Here is a 19,566-nt window from a genome sequence, read left to right as displayed (position 1 = left end):
CAGTGTAGTTATCAGATAGTGGGATGCTTCTAAACACTGAAAGATAGCCCCTACAAAAAAAAAAAAAAAAGAAAAAAAAGAAACTTGGAGTTGCTGCAATAACTAATGTAACTCGTATGCAAAATATGTGACGAGAACACTACAATTTAAAGCCCTATGACCTTAAAAAATTAAAGGTACATAAATATTCTATTACCCTTCATACATGTTTTACAATATTGACATGCGAAAATTCATTGTACATATTCAGATAATAATCTGCCTCCAACTCTTAACATAAAGTGTATATTTGGCTGTGGAAAATATGTGTCTGTTGGAAGAGTTATTAAGTATGATGTGGAGAAAAAGTGAGGGCAAGGCTGGTGGATCAGTCACTATAAAAAGCCACAGGCCTGTATCCGCCCAGATTGGAAAGGAGCCTTCCTGTAACTGAAACCTCAGACCAGTAGAATTTCCTAACTTTTGGGGGTTCCAGTTTTCAGAAAGAACTTGATAATACACCTCTACCCCGATATAACGCGACCCGATATAATATGAATTAGGATATAACGTGGTAAAGCAGCGGGGGGGCGGGACTGCGCACTCTGGCGGATCAAAGCAAGTTCGATGTAACGCGGTTTCACCTATAACGCGGTAAGATTTTTTGGCTCCTGAGGACAGCGTTATATCGGGGTAGAGGTGTACAAGCTTTTGGACTGAATTTTTGTATTGAAAAAAATAAAAATAAACAAAAGGAGAAAAATAACCTGAATGGTCACAGTCTCCTCAGAACAGAATTTCTTTCTATGTAGTATTGTATTAATGGAAGTAGTGAGAGCGGAGCCTCAATCCTGAGAGTTGCTGTGGGGCACTTTTTGCAACAATGGTGGCTAACATTTTTGTCTTTTTTGCTGAAAAACAAGAATTCAAAATTTTTGACCACATCTGTAGCTGCGGGGTTTTGTACTGCATACCTCAGCCCTGCAAATAAACAAGCAGGGATTGGTGAGAGAAGGGCCAGGAATCCCAAGAGATACGATTCTACTTGCTGATTGATTTTCCCTCCAATGCAGCTAGCCCATAGGGTTAGATGGGATCAAACTGTACTCTTGGACTCCAGCAGGGGTGAATCAGTCGGTTTGTGTTCACCATAAATCAATACCCAAATATAACCAAAAGTGTTAATGATAAGATTGGAAAATTTTGTTGGGGAAATACTTCACAAAACTGAATACTTTTATAAGAAAACTAATGACAACTACTATTTTTTTAACCCCTTTCTTAATAAGATGAAAAGGAATTGCTTTTATTTTACTAATTATAAAAGAGCAAAGATGTATTCAGTGTACAGAATCCGGAGACTACCATGATGTTGGTGAGCATAACTGCCTCCAAAGCACAGCATATTTGGCTGAAAGATTATTAGCATCCTCATATGTGCTACCATACCAAAATATTCCTAGCTCTGGAATCAGTATTTATTGCTTGATAAAATAAAAGTTTACATAAAAGTACATTTTAAATACTATTTGTTTCAGCAATAAGTTCAATTATATGGGTGTAAGATTTTGTTCTACATTACACACTGTGGCCCTGATACTGGAACAAGATGCAGGGAATGGGGCCTGTAGCGGCCCAGTCCTCCTGTCCTCCTCAAATGACTTCAGCATGCATTTTGTCTTAGCAGGATCAGGCCACATATGATCAGGAATCTACTTTTTTTATTTGTGTTTGGAAACACAAAAATAGTATTGCTATTTTGAAATGCATATTTACAAAACATAACGATTTAAGAAATATAGGAAAGAAAAATTAGACTACTGAGTGCAAAATAGAAGTATAAAATTTATTTAAAACCACCCACAAAGTTCTGTGTAATCAGGAATGATACAATTTGTAATAGTCTTTTTTTAAAAACTCATGACAAGATTTAAAATATATTTTCAATTACAGTATTCATTTAGCCTTATTCAGTTAGGACGATAAAAAAAATGAAAATTTACGTTCTAAACAGATGAGACACACAAGAAAAATATAACAGAACAGACAATTTCCACAACAACAATCTTTACATGTATGTTTCAACACTATTATCAACATTTCAATGCATCTTGCTACATAAACATGAAATCGTGTACAACAACTGCTTGCACCAAAAACATAGTTTAAGTAAGTCTTTCAAGTAACATGCAGTCACAACTCACAAGTCTTCAAGTACTGCTGGTAAGAGTTCCCTTTGCTGCAGAGAAGATTTCAAGGGTCAGATCCTCACTGATGTAAATCCACATAGCTCCACGAACTTCAATGGGACTATGTGGATTTACACTAGATGAGAATCGGGTCCCAAATGTATGAGAAATGAAGTAACTTTTTAACTTTCTTCTGTACATACTGTGACATAATGAAGTGCTTTTTCTTTCTGTTTTTTTTTTCTCCATTAGGAACTAAAAACATGTTAATGTTAAAAAGAAAATTGTATTTGTTTTTCAAAAGTTATTTCATTTTTTCAGGTCTAAATACAGTAGGTTGATAACACCAAAAAAAAACCAAAAAAACAAAACACCACCACCAAATCCCCAAAACACAGAAGTTCAAAGCTGCAAAATAAATATTAAATGCATTCCATATAAAGAAATCAAGAAATATACAGAATATATTGATCAAACAAAAATCAATTTTTCTGCTTTGGCATACTGTACCTTTTTAGTTTTTTCATTAAAGTCAGGAGAGAATCAAACTGCATTCTCTGAATGTAACATTGTAGCCTTAAAAAATAATGTTGTGTCTGGTAACGCCAAGTTTTTAAAAAGCATTTATGACATGTCATGATATTGTGACATTACCAAGAACTGTCCTCTTCCAAACTCAGCAAAGAAATAGTAGAAGAATTTAATGTTAAAGTATTAAATGTCCAATATTAATACTTAAAACAGATTTTTCTTTTAACTATATTGGAATATTCAGTTTGCCTTTCTGGATTTGTAATAATTTTTTTTAATCTTGGGAGATATTTTGAGGACTAGAGGCTCATAACATTCAGAATGCAAAGGTTGCCTTGTGTTTTGCTAGAATTATAAAGTGACATTCACAAAAGTAAAAAGAAGTCTGTTATAGTGATGTACAGTATCACCACAGTTTAGACATGTAAGAATGAAAAGCAAAATTTTTTTTCTCCCCAGTATTTATTTATTTTTAGGAGATCATTTTATAATTCCAATACAATAGTATAGGATGATGAGGCTCAATACTTGCTAATGCAAAACTCACACTGGCAGCAATGGAAGTTTTGCATGACTCAGGCATGCAGGATTGGGCTAATGGTTTCGCTGTCTAATATCACCAAAATTAGGGTGGTGAGAAAACTTTGGCTTTTAGCTTTGTGCCTCACATTTCCCTGTAGTGTGGCAATATTACACAGTATAACAAACCTCACTGGATCTTATGTCAGCAGAGAATAGAGCTGAGTGAATTCTCACAACCCCGCTTCAAGTGGTCAAGTAAAGCTGTTTAATAATAATGATAAAAACGTTGTGAATAATTATTTGAGGAAAAATTGCCCAAATTTGCAATTAATATTATTCACAATCCTACCAGTTCTATAGCCAGGTCACTAATCTGAGGTACAAATCCCTTACCACATTCTTTTTGTAGGCAAGAGGGGAAAGAAGGTCAGCCTACAGCTGGATATCTAAATCCTACAAAAGAAGCTAGATTAGAATATCTTTCTAAACTACATTTCTAATTTTCTCTAAACTAAACACCAGCATAATGATTTGGATCTCGCTGGCCAATACGTGTGCAGCAGAGATATTGTAAAGATCATCCACTGATGACTGCACAGTCAACTTTGAGGCTTGATTCTCAGTTACACTAAGACTTCTTTACACCACCCTGCTAGAGTTAACACACCTTACTATGTGTCCGTTTCATTCAGTTCCACTTTAATGTCATTTTGTTCTCCCAGAGGGGTGTTAAAGGGCCTTAGCGTAAATGAGAAAAAGGCCCTTTATTTTTATATTTTTAAAAAAACTTTTCCATTATAATAGTATATAACAAGAAACAAGTAAGACATCTAAAATGTTTATCAAACAATTCATAAAATCTTCCACAATACAGTATTAAAATGTTCTGTGGCAACAATTGTGATATCAATTAAGTGTCAAATGATTGACATCTATTCCAATGTGAAGCTACAACAGCAATTTTTTTTAATACATTCAGTCTACTGCATGTGACATCTCTATGTAGCTTAATTGTCAATTGTGTTCTACTTCCTACGCATAGAACATTTTGGCATCTATTTATAACAGTATTGTGCCCTTTGACTTTGTGGAAGGCTGTAATGGCGCACAAAGTGGGTAGAACAGTTGAGTGATAGTACAGCCACATTTAAAAATGTTGTCAATCTGAAACAGTGATTGACGTATGACTCAACATATAAAACAATTTAAGGCCCAATCCTGCAGTCATTGCAAATAAATCATTGGGAGCTTTTAGCATTTTAGAATTAGACACCAATGAACACCGTGTCACAGTAACATCAATTTCATTTCATTTGAATTAACTCTGCGGGTTCTGAATCACACAACAGTACAACTTATCTTGATATAGCAGCCTTCATACAAAGTGTCATAAAATGCTTAACAGAAAGAGGCAAAAGAGAAGACTTTCAAGCTGAGCACAGCAACTCATAAAAGGAAAAATGACATGGATGAAGATCCAGTAGGAGAAAAGAAAAGAGTTGACATTAAAAGTGATAAACATGCAAGTGTTCTTGCAGATTAGCTATGGTGGGGGAAGAACTGAAGTATGCAGTACTGAGTAGGATCTAGTGTCATTTGTAGGCTAAAAAGAATGGGAAGATTTGGGCTAAAATGTAGCTTATGGCTACTGCCCATTTGGGGTGGAGGGAGTCAGAAGAGGCTGGGGAATAGTAGGAGTCCCAAAGAGAATTGTAACAGAGTGGAGAAGCACACAGCAAAACTGGAACCCCTACACCCTTTCACAGAGTGCAGTTTATGTTCAACTCCTTCCTGCTCAAGCCAAATCACCCCAAGAAAAGGCAAATCCATAACTCCACTCCTCTTTGGAGAGTCTAGTGCCAGTGGTGGCACTAACTTTATGCAGTCCTTGAACTTCCCACTGGGACTACGGCTGATCCCTGCACAGGGACAAATAGAAGACACAAAGAAGCACCATCTCCTGCTTGTGGGTCTTTGCAGGGACAGTCATAATCTTATCTGTTATGTTAAGATCTGAACAGAGTAAATCATACAGAAGGAAGGACAGAATGCCAGAGATACAGCAGTACAAGCAAAGAATGATCTTCAGCTGTGGAGAGCTGAGACTGGGGGCAAAATGGACTTTGTTGACCATATGTGGATAGAGGGTCAGACAGGTAAAATGCCAAAAGTTTATGGAGAATTTTGAAAAATCAATGGGCAGTTTACAAGTGGATATGAAGATTGATAGTGAAGGTGAAGGGATGGACTGAAATGCCCCTTTTTCTTGTAATGAAAAAGTAATTTAACTGCAGCATTCTGGACTCCATGGAAGAGTAAGGCTATAACAGGATGATAAAAAAGGGAACTATCAGAGTTAAGACAGAAAATGATTGACGTGAATATAGATTTTGAAAGAGTTACATTAATAATAAATTCTTGTAAAATTTGAGAGGTGGAGATAAACAGATTTACAGACAAGGGAGAGGTGAGATTAAAAAACAAAAGTCAGGAGCAAGGCTGACGCTTACATTGCTACCCTTGGGAGCAAAGGTCTGTGTTAAAGAGAATTAGAAGACTTGTATGCAGGAAATTATAAGTCTTTAAAGCATTCAACAGCAGAAGGCTATAGGGTCACCAAGCACTGACAGACAAAAGGGGTAAATACAGCAGATGAGCTACAAAGGAATCAAAGCATGAACTGAGCGAGTTGTAGAATTCAGTGTCATCTATACAGAACAGAAGTTAATGCCTAGGGTTGAAGCTAGCAAATAAAATGTCCTAGAGGGAGAAGATATAGTATACACTGAGAATTATCTCCATTCTTTAGAAAACAAAGCAGCACACAAATGACACTTAAATATTACACTCAAATGGAAACATTTAACTAACTCCTCTGAAATATCTACAATATTTTAATATAATGATAAAGTTAACATGAAGTGAGTACTAACTTTGAATCATCCATAGAAGGAAAGAGGCAATCGCTAGCATGGACAGAGTCTGATCTCAGTAACACCTGCATATCTATGGAGTAACTCCACTGACTTCAGTAGAGTTACTCTGGATGTACCTGAGTGTAACAAATCAGAATCTGGCCCATAATATTTAGAGGCTATTCCTAATCTTCTACATACTTGTGCCCAATTAAATATTATTAGAGATTTTTTGGTCCCTGGGATAGCCTCAAGTGATACACGTCTCTCCTCTGTCAGAGTCCCAGGAGAATAGCATTCATATAGTTTTTACAGCAGCATACTTCAGTACCATATAAACAATATAATTCAAGACAATTTGTCTAAAATATCAGGTAATCCCAGAAAACTCTGATCTGTGGTTTCACTTCTACTCCACTAAAATACTGAGCAATCAAAATCTCAGTACTTTTTACACTGACCATGCTTCTAACATAAGATTAAAAAGGAAGAGATGGATATAAATGTGCCATAGTTTTACACACTACTAAAAAAAGATTGTGTATTTAAAATTTGATATATCTAAATAAACAGTGGTGATATGGCTATACAGTACCTAGGCAACCAAGAAACGGCTTAAGGAGCAACTCAAGTCAGAGGTCACAAGCTACATGCGGTTCTTCATAGCCTGGTTTATAACTATTTTGGGCTTCATATATCCGATTAGTCCTCCACTGGCTCTATCTGGATCTGAGGCAGAGTGAGCAATTATAGCAGTGCTCACATCTCTGTCCAGGGTACATGTATGCGGCAGATCAAAGTAAGAGTGACCTCTCTTCTTCCAGAGGCCGGTACAGATTGGGGCAGAGAGAATAGAGAAGAAATTGATTCCGCAAGAGGAAGTGGAGGAATGGAATGAACATACATCAGTACACAGTGACATGATGTGATGACATATCCCTATCAGAGATTGCAAGGCAATGCCAGAATGTCATAACACAATTATTGTGTTTCTTTGCACTTTACTTTTTGATGATAAAGTGGCCTTATAGCTGTTACTGGTTGAACAGCCACTTGGTTAAATTAAAAAACAGTTTCCATATGTGATTGGCCTATTACTCATCTATAATTTCACAACGCATGATCAAGGGCTTTCATAATGTGTTATGGTTAGCCAGCCAACTCTTCCATACGTAAGAAATAAAACACGATGACAATTTTACTGAAAAGACCTGCCACAAATATCTCACTACTGAAGAAATGCTATTTTAACTGCCACAGTGGATATGAGAGGCCATTCATTTAATACTGCATGAATATCACAAATGTTGATACATGTAAATAGGCTGAAAAATGGCAAATACATTAATTTTTAAAATATTGGGAGGGAGTACGTGTCCATAATACAAGTATTTCTGTGCAAATTTGAGAAGAAATGAGATATTTATGCAGCCTGTAAATTAGAAAGCATATTTTATCACTTGGCCTGACCAGGTAGCTGATTTCACACAGAGTCATATTGATCTTCCCCTGTGTAATTTAAGGTAGGACTGTCCCCTACATTTTAAATATAAAAATGCAAATACAATTTTGTTAACAAGCTTTCCTAAAAATTCTACATTTAACTAGAAGCATATTAACATATTGGCCCAAATCCTACTGCACTTGCATCTGCAGAGCTCCACTAACTGCAGTGGGGTTGTACAGATGTGAATGAGAGTAGAATTTGACCCACTAAAGTTAGCATAATACTGTAATGGTGTTTGAAAGGTTTTTAAAGGAGAAAACAATTGTGTATTATGTATACTAGTAAGCATTAAAAATTTGCCATTTACCTACAGTTATCACACCATGTTACTTCAGATACTAGAGTTATTTCCTATTTTAAGCATAGGGACACATTCTGGTAACTAAGCATGACTTTGTTCTAATGGTGGTCACTGTAAATACAAAACATTGACTTATAAAATTAGGATTATTTGCAGAAAGATATGATCACATCTTAATTGTAGCTTATGAGCAATTAGTCTTTGTATGAGTTTTGTACAGTATTATTACAATATTTGAGGTGAGCTGGTCATATGGCCTTATAGTCATACTCTCTGCTACTATCTGTGGGTTCTAAGTGTCAGATCCCAGCTTGGTACCTCATTCCTTGGATCAGCATGTGCAGGAGAATTGCAGTGGTGACACTCACAATTTCAACGGGAGCTACTGTACTACTGCAACAGTGGCCCCCTGAGAGTCCAACAGGAATGATATTCTCTAGAGAGCATCACTCCTTTCCTCCAAAATGAGGTGGTGTGATGGTGCAGGGCCTATTAGAGGGAGGGTATAGGAACATTCCTGCTGGAAAATCAAAGGTTGCTATGTTGTGTGGCAACAGTCGGTGGTGGTATACTGTGAGGTGATATAAAAGGTGGTGGGGGGGGAGAGAGAACAAACTGTCATCAACTCTGAGTTACAGACTTGGAGCCCTATAGTGCTGTCTGTCTATGAGCATAAACTCCTATTGAAATCAATATAAGTTTGTTACAGATCAAGGGAAGTATACAGTTTTTCCTAGCTGTCTTGTCTTTAGATGTGGTTCCTGACCTGGCTGGCCAATCTGGAAGGATCCTGCTGCTGCAATGTGCAGGAGGTCAGACTAGATGATCATGATGGTCCTTTCTGACCTTAAAGTCTATGAGGGTGAGAGGAAGTCATAGAGCAGTTGTGTGGGATGGAAGGGAAAGAGTCACTTTCTAAAATTTGTAACTTTTAAGAGGACAATATTGTTGCAAGTACAACCTTACTCAATACAACATTGATCTGTGTGCACAAGACTGATAAATATTCTGAAATGTTACAATAAATAGCACACAGCTGTAAATACAGTAAATAGATGTATTTCTCATATTGCAGTATATTTACTAGAAAATATTTGCTTTTCAGATCACAATCTGCTAAGCGCCACATCAGGAAATAAAACTTGGCCAGCTAATTATCTTATTGGGTATGATTTACCAAAATGTCATGTTAGAAATTTGTTATACATTGTAAAGACAATATAATTTTGTTTGGACAGTATATTTTAGCTGTATCAATAACCTTAATAAAGAAGTCCTGAGGGTTTTCTCAGCTATCAATTAATAACATGAATATCTGTTGTTATGTTAAGCCATACAGTTCTCTTTTAACATTGCCATTATGAATCTATTAGGGCTGGATTTCCCTGTTGGACTTGCTGAGTCCCTACTGATAGTCAACTGAGAAGACAACCATACTTAAAGATGCCATTTAAGACGCACCAATTCTGCTTCCCAGCTATTTGAGGAAGCTGCTGTTTTCTCTATTAATTGTTTTTAGCATTTGAACTGCCTAATCACACACAACCCTAAAGGTCTGGAAGGATTCAAATGGAAATTCCAGCCATTTTAATATTTCTTGAATTTCTTGTAAGCAGAATAACGGCCCTGAAACTTTTCCTACTAAATTTGAAATAAAAATGGTATTTAGTAGAATTGCTGAGAAATAAAGAATTCCTTCACTGCACTATTCATGCGTATGGCATAGTGAAATTATTGTGAAGCTAACGTGTCTAAATCTATCAGTGACACTTACTAGTAGCAAAGTAATCCTTCTGGTAGATAACTGACCATGATGCTAAACAAGGGTACTCAGATAGCAAATATGTTGTTGGAGCAGCTGCAACTTAGAATACTACTTACTGTATATACAGCTGTAGTTTTTACTATATCTTAGCCTCACAAAAAATAGACAAGTTTTAAAATGGAAATCTAAGGCACACAAAATACCATAATGATTTAATGTATACTGTGCTTTACATATTCAAGAAGCAGAAAACTGTTGGTACAAAATGATGGCATAATATTGACTTTTTTATTATTTATAATCCCTTCATATCCTGTACTTGAACTAACAGGTTTTAAACTAAAATTTGCAGCATATGGGGTTTTCACAAATTTACTTTGAGCTAGATAAAATACAAAGAATGGGTCCAATCCTCCTGTCCTTATGCCATCAAAATTCCTGTTAATTTCAATAGTCAGTCTACATAAGAATTTTAGATTTAGCCCAATATCATTGGAACTGCTCCTACGTGTAAATATTTTCAGGATCAGGGTTCTAGTTAGCACTGTGTGTACAAAATAAAATTCACATATTCTTTGTACCAAAACTGTAAATATCACAATTATTATAGAACTTTTCAAGAAAAAAGCACCTTGTCTAGGTATTAGATAAAGTGGATCTAGACATTTCAGATTACTTTTGTTACAGCACCACTGCATTATAGTATTATCAAGTATATTATTGGTATAAGTTCTCAATAGAAAATACTAACCTTAGTTACATCTATGGGGTTACATAAACTGTGAGGATTCACAGGTAAAATTAAGGTAGAGCTTGACCCGTAGGATCTCATCCCACAACCATTATACACAAGAGTAGGCCTTACTTAGGTAGTCCCATTAATTTTAATTGGATTGAGAAGGTGAGTAAGGCTTGCAGGACAAGTCCTTATTTAAACAACTTTTTTGTCTGGTGATTAGATGATTCAATAAATAAATAATAAAACAGAAATGAGGAGGAGAGGAGAATCAGAGAAAGAAGAGTGGGATGGATGCTACATTATTTCTGAATGGAGTGTCTACTTTTCCTCATTTAGCAAAATGTAACCATAATCATTTGGTGATGTGTCAATTTTCCAACTGAAATGCAGAACATAAATTCAAATGTTTGGAACTAACAACTGTTTCCATATGAAATGTATAAATCATTGTCAAAAATAATACAAAGCATGCTTCTAAAAAAACTGAACTGAAAAAGCATTCTTATTAGCTAGTGAACATTCTGGAAGGGAATTATCAACTAAAAATTGCTGTTAATCATTAGATATTGAAAATTTCTTACTTTTTTAAAAATTAATTTGTCATTTTTATAACTTTTTTTCTGAATAGAGTAAGGCAACTCTAGGGGGTACTTTTTTTTTTTTTTAAATCCCAAAACGATCCTACCCCTGAGGCATTAGGAACATTTGGTTGTGTCACATAACTTGCAATGCTTTAGATGAGTGAGACTAATGTGCTTATTGCTCAAATAAATCATAATAATTTCTGTCTTAAAAAATTAATTATTTAATTCCCAATAGCAACACACATTGACAAGATGTTTCTTCATTCCATATTTGTAAATAATTAAAAGTTTCTGCATTTTATTACTCTTCTGTTTATATGTAACATAAAAATCTTCAATGGAAAAAGGGAAAGTCTAAAAACAATCACATATGTTATTAGCATACATATTGAAATTGTAACAGTATGGAAATCTACACAGCAAGAACAAAATGATTTCTTCTGTAGAGTATGCACAAACCTTAGACAATATGATCCTTATACTATACTAGTTCAAGTTAATTTTAAAAATAGAAAGTGCTTTTAAAATATATATTTACAGCTTACAAACAACTTCCAGCCATCACTAGTGATAACTTCATTTTTTACACTCTGAAAACTCTAGAGAGAGAAAATTTCATTGGTTCTCTTAAAAGGTTTATCTATAATTTGGACTTTTTAGCAATGATTGGAAGTTGTTGGAACAATGGCACCATGAAGTAATAATTCAGCTTATTTTTACTGTTTGATGTGGTTAAGCACCAAGAGCTGTGTAGAGCAATCACTGTATAACTTGATTTTACATCATAAAATGTGAATCTGTTAAAATCCCTATAAATGACTTGTTCTGTAGTAAACAGATTTGATTTAAAGCACCAAAATATAATTTCCTAAAGGTAATAAACTGAATGATTCAATCAAGGTTAATAACCTAACCAAAATCTTCTTTTATAACATATTAAAACTATACAATTTTTTTTTTGCTTAAAATGTGCTCAAGCACCACCAAATGTTAAAATATAAAGTCACAGTTTAAGATAAATCCCCATTTTTACCTCAGCCTTAAAATGGTTGAGATGAACAAATAGTAAACTACACATGACTCTGTTCTTCAACAGCACCTTAAAGAAATACTGTATAACACTGCACCAAGGCAAGGCATCAGCTACTAAAACCTATGCCCAATGGTTATAGGGCCCTGCAACTCGAGTGAGGGCATAAGAAGACACTGTTATTACATTATCTTGAGTTACTGTTAATGCTCTGCGTGATGGAATTTGATTGAACTCATTTTCTTCATAGAAAATCTCTCTGGTTTCACTGCTCTGCTTGGTTTTCCTGCTGCTAGATTTTAGTTCAGTATTTTCAGTCCCTAATCTTTCTGCTTCTTTTTCCTTCTCTTTTGCTCTCTCAGCCATCTTTGCTTCCCACATTGCTAATCCATGTTTTGGCTCATTTAAATTTTTGTGTTGGTAGAAGACTAAAGAGATTCGTGTGGGATGACTGCGGTTTGGTTTCTTAATGGGTGTTGTGGCATGGAGTTCACGTCTTGCACATTCAATTAAGATAGAACCATGAGAAGGTGCCACAGCAACACCACCAATATCATTGTCCAAAAAATTGTGCTCACTGTCTGACCACATTTCCTCAGCTTTTTCTTCAGAATCCATTGGTTCTGCCAGCACATTTTTTTGCTTTTCATCACTAGCTTTGGAATCACAAATCTGTTCTTGATGGGAGCCACCTTTTTCCACTGGACATTTATGAGATGTGTTAGCTTCATTTCTGGTTACATTCTTTGCTGGAGAGTTTAATGGTACTGACATATCACAAGGGTTGATCGACTGCGAAGGAGCATTTTCTAATTGAAGTTGACAATTTTGCTTGTTGTCTGGTTGGTGTTCAAGTATACTGTGCAGGGGGTCTTTAAGGGTTGGGTGGTCTGAAACAGTAATATCTGGAAGAATTGGTGGCACACCATTCCTCTTTTCGTTCAGCAAAATTCCAGTATAATCTTTAACTGACACATCAAAATTCTTACATTTAATATAAGGTGTGACATGAGGTTGCTTACTACTGCATTCAAAATACCCGTAGGGAACTGAAAAATCTTCTTGAATATCAGTCACTGCTGTTATGCTAGGCTTATGTGTTAATGATGAATAAGGATGTAAACTATCCACCTTAAAAGGGGAGGAAGCAGTATATTGTTTTAATACAGAGCAACTTTTAGTAGCATTTGAAGTATGTTTCAGGGCATAAAGATGATCTGAAGGCTCCATTTTTATTCCAGGTTGAAAAGCATCTGTTTTGTTCCCTAAAAAAAAAAAAAAAATGCATACCAAAATGTAAGTATCTTTTCCTTGTTCAGTTATTCAAAATATAGCTATTACAGTGATGTTCCCCACTTGTTCTATAATTTGGAAGATATGGACAGTGACTGCATTTTTTTCAAAATGATCAAATTTATGGGACTATTTGTATGACTTTAAGGCATGCATGAGTATTTGCTGAATTACTGTCTTAATCACTTCATTATAGACTGGTCAATGCCAGTATATAAAACAGAAAACGTGCATAAAGATCTTGCCTACATTATTTTATTCATCCCTCAGTAAAATATTCTTTTATCAAATAAGCGCCATATCTAGAACTATCATAATTCAGTGACTGTTTTACCCCAAATTATGATCCAAGAACATGTTTATTTTAGCTTGTTTCCAATTCAACACAAAAACCTTCCTCTATTACAATAACTGCTTAATTAATTAGCAGATTATTATTCACACAGTTCAGTGGATTCATCTGAAGATATGATCCAGGTAAATCCATTTTTGCAGAGTGGCAACAACTGATTCGGCTGTATTCTTCTGTTTGTTTGCCAAAGACTAAAGTGGTTCCAAATTTTGTCTGAAACATATTGGGCTCAATTTTTGTCTGTTCTTTAGTCATAGATAGTCCTTCTTGACCTGTTGCAAATTGTGCACTTTCGTGCGGTACCCTCCTCAGATGGCTTGTTCTTGTAATAAATAAGAGTTTGAGCTAAAGTCATAGGAGAGACTCCCATTAGCTTTGATGGGCTTTGGATCAGGACCTGGAATTGTTTAATGGCTGCCTTACTGACAAACTGGCATGCCATAGAGAATTCTTGAACATTTTTGTAAAAGACAGGTTCTCAAGAAGTTTCTTCTGTGCCCCATAAATATATGGAAGCTCAAGTATCTGTCTAATGAATACTAACTATAGAAGTAGTATTCCCTTTAGTAGATGGTGATACATATATGCCTAACTAAAATGAAAGAAAAGGAAACTGAGGTGCAGTCAACACATAATCCAATTAGTACATAGGTGATTTAATTTATGGAGGTTACTTATCTAGACTGACATTTCTGAGTATTAAAAATCTTATAGTTTTTTTCTTTTAAAGACCCCCTCAATGAAATACAACATAAAACTACATTAGTCATTTACTTAAAAACAATACAGATGCCTTCCTAAAAATGTAACACAGTAAGTTTAGCCTAGTAATTAAAATGGAATCTGAGTGACATGATGGGTGCATACCATAAAATCAAGAGAGAAACAAAAATACATTTAAGCTTAGTAAAGACAGAAGAATCACAATTAAATGCCCCAGTTGCTGGAAAGAATTTGACATTGCTTGGTGGTTACTAGTATATATTCTTAGTCACCTGGCAGTGAACTCCAGTTGAAAAGGCAACTGTGCATGTTGAGACTACATTTGACATAGTGTTAGAAGTTAATATTTTCCACCTAGAGAATATCCATATTCAAGCAGAGAAACACAAAAACATATTTTTTTGTAGATCTTGTAATATGTGGAGCTACAAACTCCTCTGAAAATAAAACCAAAACAAAAGAGACAAGAGATGGTTATGACTGGAAGAAAAAAATATTACAAAGGAGCCTGAAAAGTTAATTCCAAACTATTAGATACACAGAAATTACTAAGTGTATATGTAGTTTCCGGAAACCCGCTCTATCCAAACACAAACTGGACTATTGGAGTTGTCCAGAATATTGCCCTGTTTTGGTCTCACAGTTTGGGACCCATTTTTATTGGCATATAGGAACCAGCTGAAAAGCTTAGCTACAGAGCTTTTCATCTTTAAATTACTGGTTCAATTCTGCTTCCACCTAATAGAGACCACAAAGTCAGTACCATCTGATGGCAGTTTGGTGACACATATGGACTGAGCAAAGTCCAAGGACTGAATGGTTATGAATAATCCTTTCATCTTTAGAAGTGATTCATCCAGAACAGAACACAGGCACATTAGCAGGACTATGTGAGGAAGTTTTCAGTATCTCTACCTTTCTTGTACTTATTCTGTGCATATATGATTTCAAGGGCTGTGAAAATGGGCATTTTTCCCAAGCACAAAAGTTTTTAAAGTATAGAGGTACTCAGATCAGGAGGTGTAAGGTATTTGCAGGGATTAGAGAGGAGAAAACCTCATTTAATACTCAGTCATCCACAAAGGACTCCCCAGAGCCAGTCACTATATATCAATGCTGCATGCATGCTGTACCTGCTCAAAGCAGCACCCGAAACATGGCCTGAGACATAGGCGCCAACTCCATGGGTGCCACAAGGCTGGAGCACCCACAGAAAAAAATTAGCGGGTGCTTAGTACCCACTGGCAGCCAAGCTCCCCTCCCTTCCTCATCCCCCCCCATCACCTCCCGCCTGTTGGTGGCCCCACCTATCTACTCCTCCCCCTCCCTCCCAGTGCCTCCTGCCTGCCGCGGATCTGCTGTTCAGCAGCATACAGGAGGCATTGGGAGGGAGGGGGAGAATTGGGGATGGCATGTGCTCCGGGGAGGGGACAGAACTGAGCGGGAAGAGGTGGGGTTGGGGTTTGGGGGAAGGGGTGGAGTGGAATGGGAATGGGGCCTGGGGCTGAGTGGGGGTTGAGCACTCCCAGGGAAAGTTGGAAGCCGGCGCCTGTGGCCTGAGGTTGAAAAAAGCTCTTCCTCATCAGCATAAAAACAAGCGACAATAATTTAGGGTCTCAGTTGAGCAAAGTATGTGCTTAACAAAGTTCACTCAATCTGCTTCTGCTACCACAATATTAAAAAAAAGGGGAGGGATAGCTCAGTGGTTTGAGCATTAGCCTGCTAAACCCAGGGTTGTGAGCTCAATCCTTGAGGGGGCCATTTAGGGATCTGGGGCAAAATCAGTACTTGGTCCTGCTAGTGAAGGCAGGGGGCTGGACTCAATGATCTTTCAGGGTCCCTTCCAGTTCTATGAGATAGGTATATCTCCATATATTATTTAAAAAATGCAAATTTTATCTGATTGAAAAATTTGTCATGATCACTCCATGGGCACTTCAGTAGCAGGAATACATTTTATAATAGGAAGAGAAGATGTATTATGAGCTATTTGTGGGTACTCCAGTGGAAAAAAAAAAAAGTAGCGCTAAGATCAAAGGGGAACTTTAATCTTAATGGTTTATTAAACACTTGAAAAAAGTACTGTACTATTTACCATTCATTTTCCCCATAAAAGGTTTATAGTGATTTACTTAATGAAGAAAGAAGGGAGTAAAGGACTAAAAAAACTGAAATAAATATGATCAAGTGGGACTCTGATTATAAGTAGCATAAAATAAAGTCAGAGTATTGTATTCTAAGACCAAGAAGTCTAAAGACTTTGAAGAATTGTATTCCCAAACCAAAAAGAAAAGGCCTTCGCTAAATGGAGTTAAGAGCATAGGCGCTAGGTTTGTATAATTTTTGGTGGTGCCCAGAATGGGTCCAAGCAGAGCCGTCCCGTCCATAGGATGGACCGGGGCAACTGGCCTGGGCCCCACGCTTTGGGGGGCCTCATGCTTCAGGGAGTTGCGGGGTCCAGGGGGATTAGCGGGGGGCCTGGTGCAGGCAGCAGTGAGCGATGGTATGGCATGCAAGGATGGCATGATGTGGTATTGCCACCCTTACTTCTGCACTGCTGCTGGCAGGGTGCTGCCTTCAGAGCTGGATGCCTGGCCAGCAGCCACCGCTCTCCAGCCTCCCAGCGCTGAAGGCAGTGCAGAAGTAAGGGTGGCAATAGTAATTTGTGCATCCAAATTGACTTCAATTCACAGACTATAAATTCTCTAAAAACAATCCACTATAAAACACAAGCCTCTCACAATAGACACCACATATATCCCTCAACTCACCTGGTTAGAAAAAAGCCCAGGAAAAGAGATGGGCCTCGTAGATGAGCTAAAGGTCAAAACATTCAAGTTCTGTGCAACCAGTGGGGGCTGGTGAATACATCCCATATTCTTTTACATGACTGAATTATGCTGTGGCTTCATTTTGCTTCCAGCTGGCTGCAGTTGAATATCTAGCAGCAATTAAGTGAAAGAGCAATATTAACCAGCTTCCAAAGTCTGTAGCTGGCTTACTTCCATTCTCTGGCTCCTTTGATTAATCACTTCCCAGTTCTTTTCAATTTTTCCTCTAGCTTTGATTCTAATAACATACTGTACTCTTGGAGCCCAATTAAACAGTATGATCAAACTGCTTTGTTGTTGCTCCAGTCCTGCACAGCATCCTAAAACTACCTTAATTGTCTTTCCGAATCTTCTAGTGGCATAGCTGTGCTGTTGAGGAGGCTAAATCCTTCCCTGCTCAGCCACTGGCATAGGGTGTGTGGCCTGAGCACTTCATTGATCCCTGTGGCTGTGGGAACCAGGGGCAACCAGGCATAAGTTTGAGCAGCCTTCACAGAACTCTAGTGTGTATCAGACATCAGCCCAGTCCCAAGCCAACCCCATAAATAAGAGAGTATAATGGTTGCTTAAAGCTATCTTTACCCTTCCCATTCCTCACCATCTTACTGCTCAATGTTCAGCTCATCTGCATTAAGGAATCCAGCCCTTGATTTTTATAGGCAAATCATAGTGTGAAGTGGAAATGGAACTTCCTCGCTATATAAACATAACTTAATTAAATGCTTATTTAATAATGTATTCATATAGTTTTCTTAAAATTAAAGTGGACAAATTTGGATATACAGCTACCTTTAACACTGCTGAAGTTCTTTGAAGATATTGCTGACAGATAGAAACGGGAGAGTTACAGAATTAATAACAGATGTCAAAAAGTATTTGAGAAAGCAGTTAATTTCTGAAGTATAACCTACAGTAAAATATCAGAAAACTGGAAATAAAATAAGGTGCTGGAGAGAAAGAGTAGTTGTAGTGATTACAAGTGTGGTGGCACTTCTATGGTCAGTTGGAGGATACCTTTTGTACATAACATATAAATGACCTGGGAAACCATCAAAAACAAGATCATCAAATTTGTGGACAAAACTAAAACGGGGGACAAATTTAATAAGGAAAAAGGTAACCATGTTCCAAAGGATTTGTATTTACTAGGCAGCTGGGCCAGCAGATAGCTAATGCAGTTTAAAGTAAGGTAGAAAAATGTAAAATAATTAGTCTAAAACCAAACTACCAGCTAAGTAACCAATGAAATAATCCAATGTACTCATCAGGAAAAATGATCCAGCAGGTATATTAAAATCTCTCTAGGGAAAGAGTGTAATTTTTAGTGCCAAGCTTCAGGGACTCTCCTTAATTTTTTTAGGAACATAGAAATTGCCGTATCAGATCAGAGTAGTGATTCATTTAGTCCAATAACCTGTTCCTGACAGTGGCAACTACTTGATAGTGGGAGAGGATGGTGAAAAGGTTACTCCCTAATTCTCCAACTTGTGGGCAGGGAGGATTTCTTCCTAACCCTTGTACCATCTTCTGTTAATTGTCAGCCTCATGTGTCCTGAAACATGAGAGTTTGTATCTTTTAGATAAAATGCTTATCCCATCTAATGTAATCATGGCTGTTTTCATTTTCCATATCAATTTTTAATCCTTTTAAACTGACTAAGATCTTGTCCTCAATGATACCTTGAAGCAAGGAATTCCATAAGTTAACTATACATTATGTAAAAAAGTATTTCCTTTTATTAGTTTTGGACTTGCTACCTTTCAATTTAATTAAATGTCCCTCTGTTCTTATATTATGAGAAACATTAAACAGGAGTACCTGAGCTGCTTGCTTTGTAACATTCATTGTTTTGTCTAGCTCTTGTCATGTCACTTCTCTAAACTACAGAGCCAATCCTTGCTATCTTCTCATGGGGACGTTTTTCCATGTTTCTAATAATTTTCTAATTCCCTGTCTCTGAACCCCTTCCATTTCTGCTATATCTTTTTTTAAACTGTGTTATCAAAACTAAACACAATATTTCAGGTGAGGATTGGTAAATTTCTTAGCTGATAAATTCCTGTCTGCTATCAGAATTGTGGAAAAAGAAGAACAGGAGTACTTGTGGCACCTTAGAGACTAACAAATTTATTAGAGCATATGCATCCGAAGAAGTGGGCTTATGCATCCACGAAAGCTTATGCTCTAATAAATTTGTTAGTCTCTAAGGTGCCACAAGTACTCCTGTTCTTCTTTTTGCGGATACAGACTAACACGGCTGCTACTCTGAGAATTGTGGAAGACGCTGCTACATATGGGCTATTC

General features: G+C 36.8%; 1 protein-coding gene across 2 annotated transcripts in view; it reads right to left on the bottom strand.

Annotated features, from left to right (window-relative positions):
* Positions 1–1,595: 1,595 nt before the first annotated feature.
* Positions 1,596–19,566, bottom strand: part of TET1 (tet methylcytosine dioxygenase 1) — a 152,509-nt gene continuing 134,538 nt past the window's right edge. Inside the window, exon 11 of one of the 2 annotated variants that reach the window (XM_034777769.1) lies at positions 1,596–13,327. In XM_034777769.1, coding sequence (XP_034633660.1) covers positions 12,186–13,327 — 1,142 coding nt within the window. In that variant the 3' untranslated portion in view covers positions 1,596–12,185. The remainder of the gene's footprint in view (positions 13,328–19,566) is intronic. The other variant, XM_034777768.1, reaches the window with a different exon arrangement.

This window comes from Trachemys scripta, chromosome 7 (assembly GCF_013100865.1).
Source record: "Trachemys scripta elegans isolate TJP31775 chromosome 7, CAS_Tse_1.0, whole genome shotgun sequence".
Lineage (NCBI taxonomy): Eukaryota > Metazoa > Chordata > Testudines > Emydidae > Trachemys > Trachemys scripta.
This window is presented reverse-complemented; position numbering and strand designations above follow the sequence as displayed.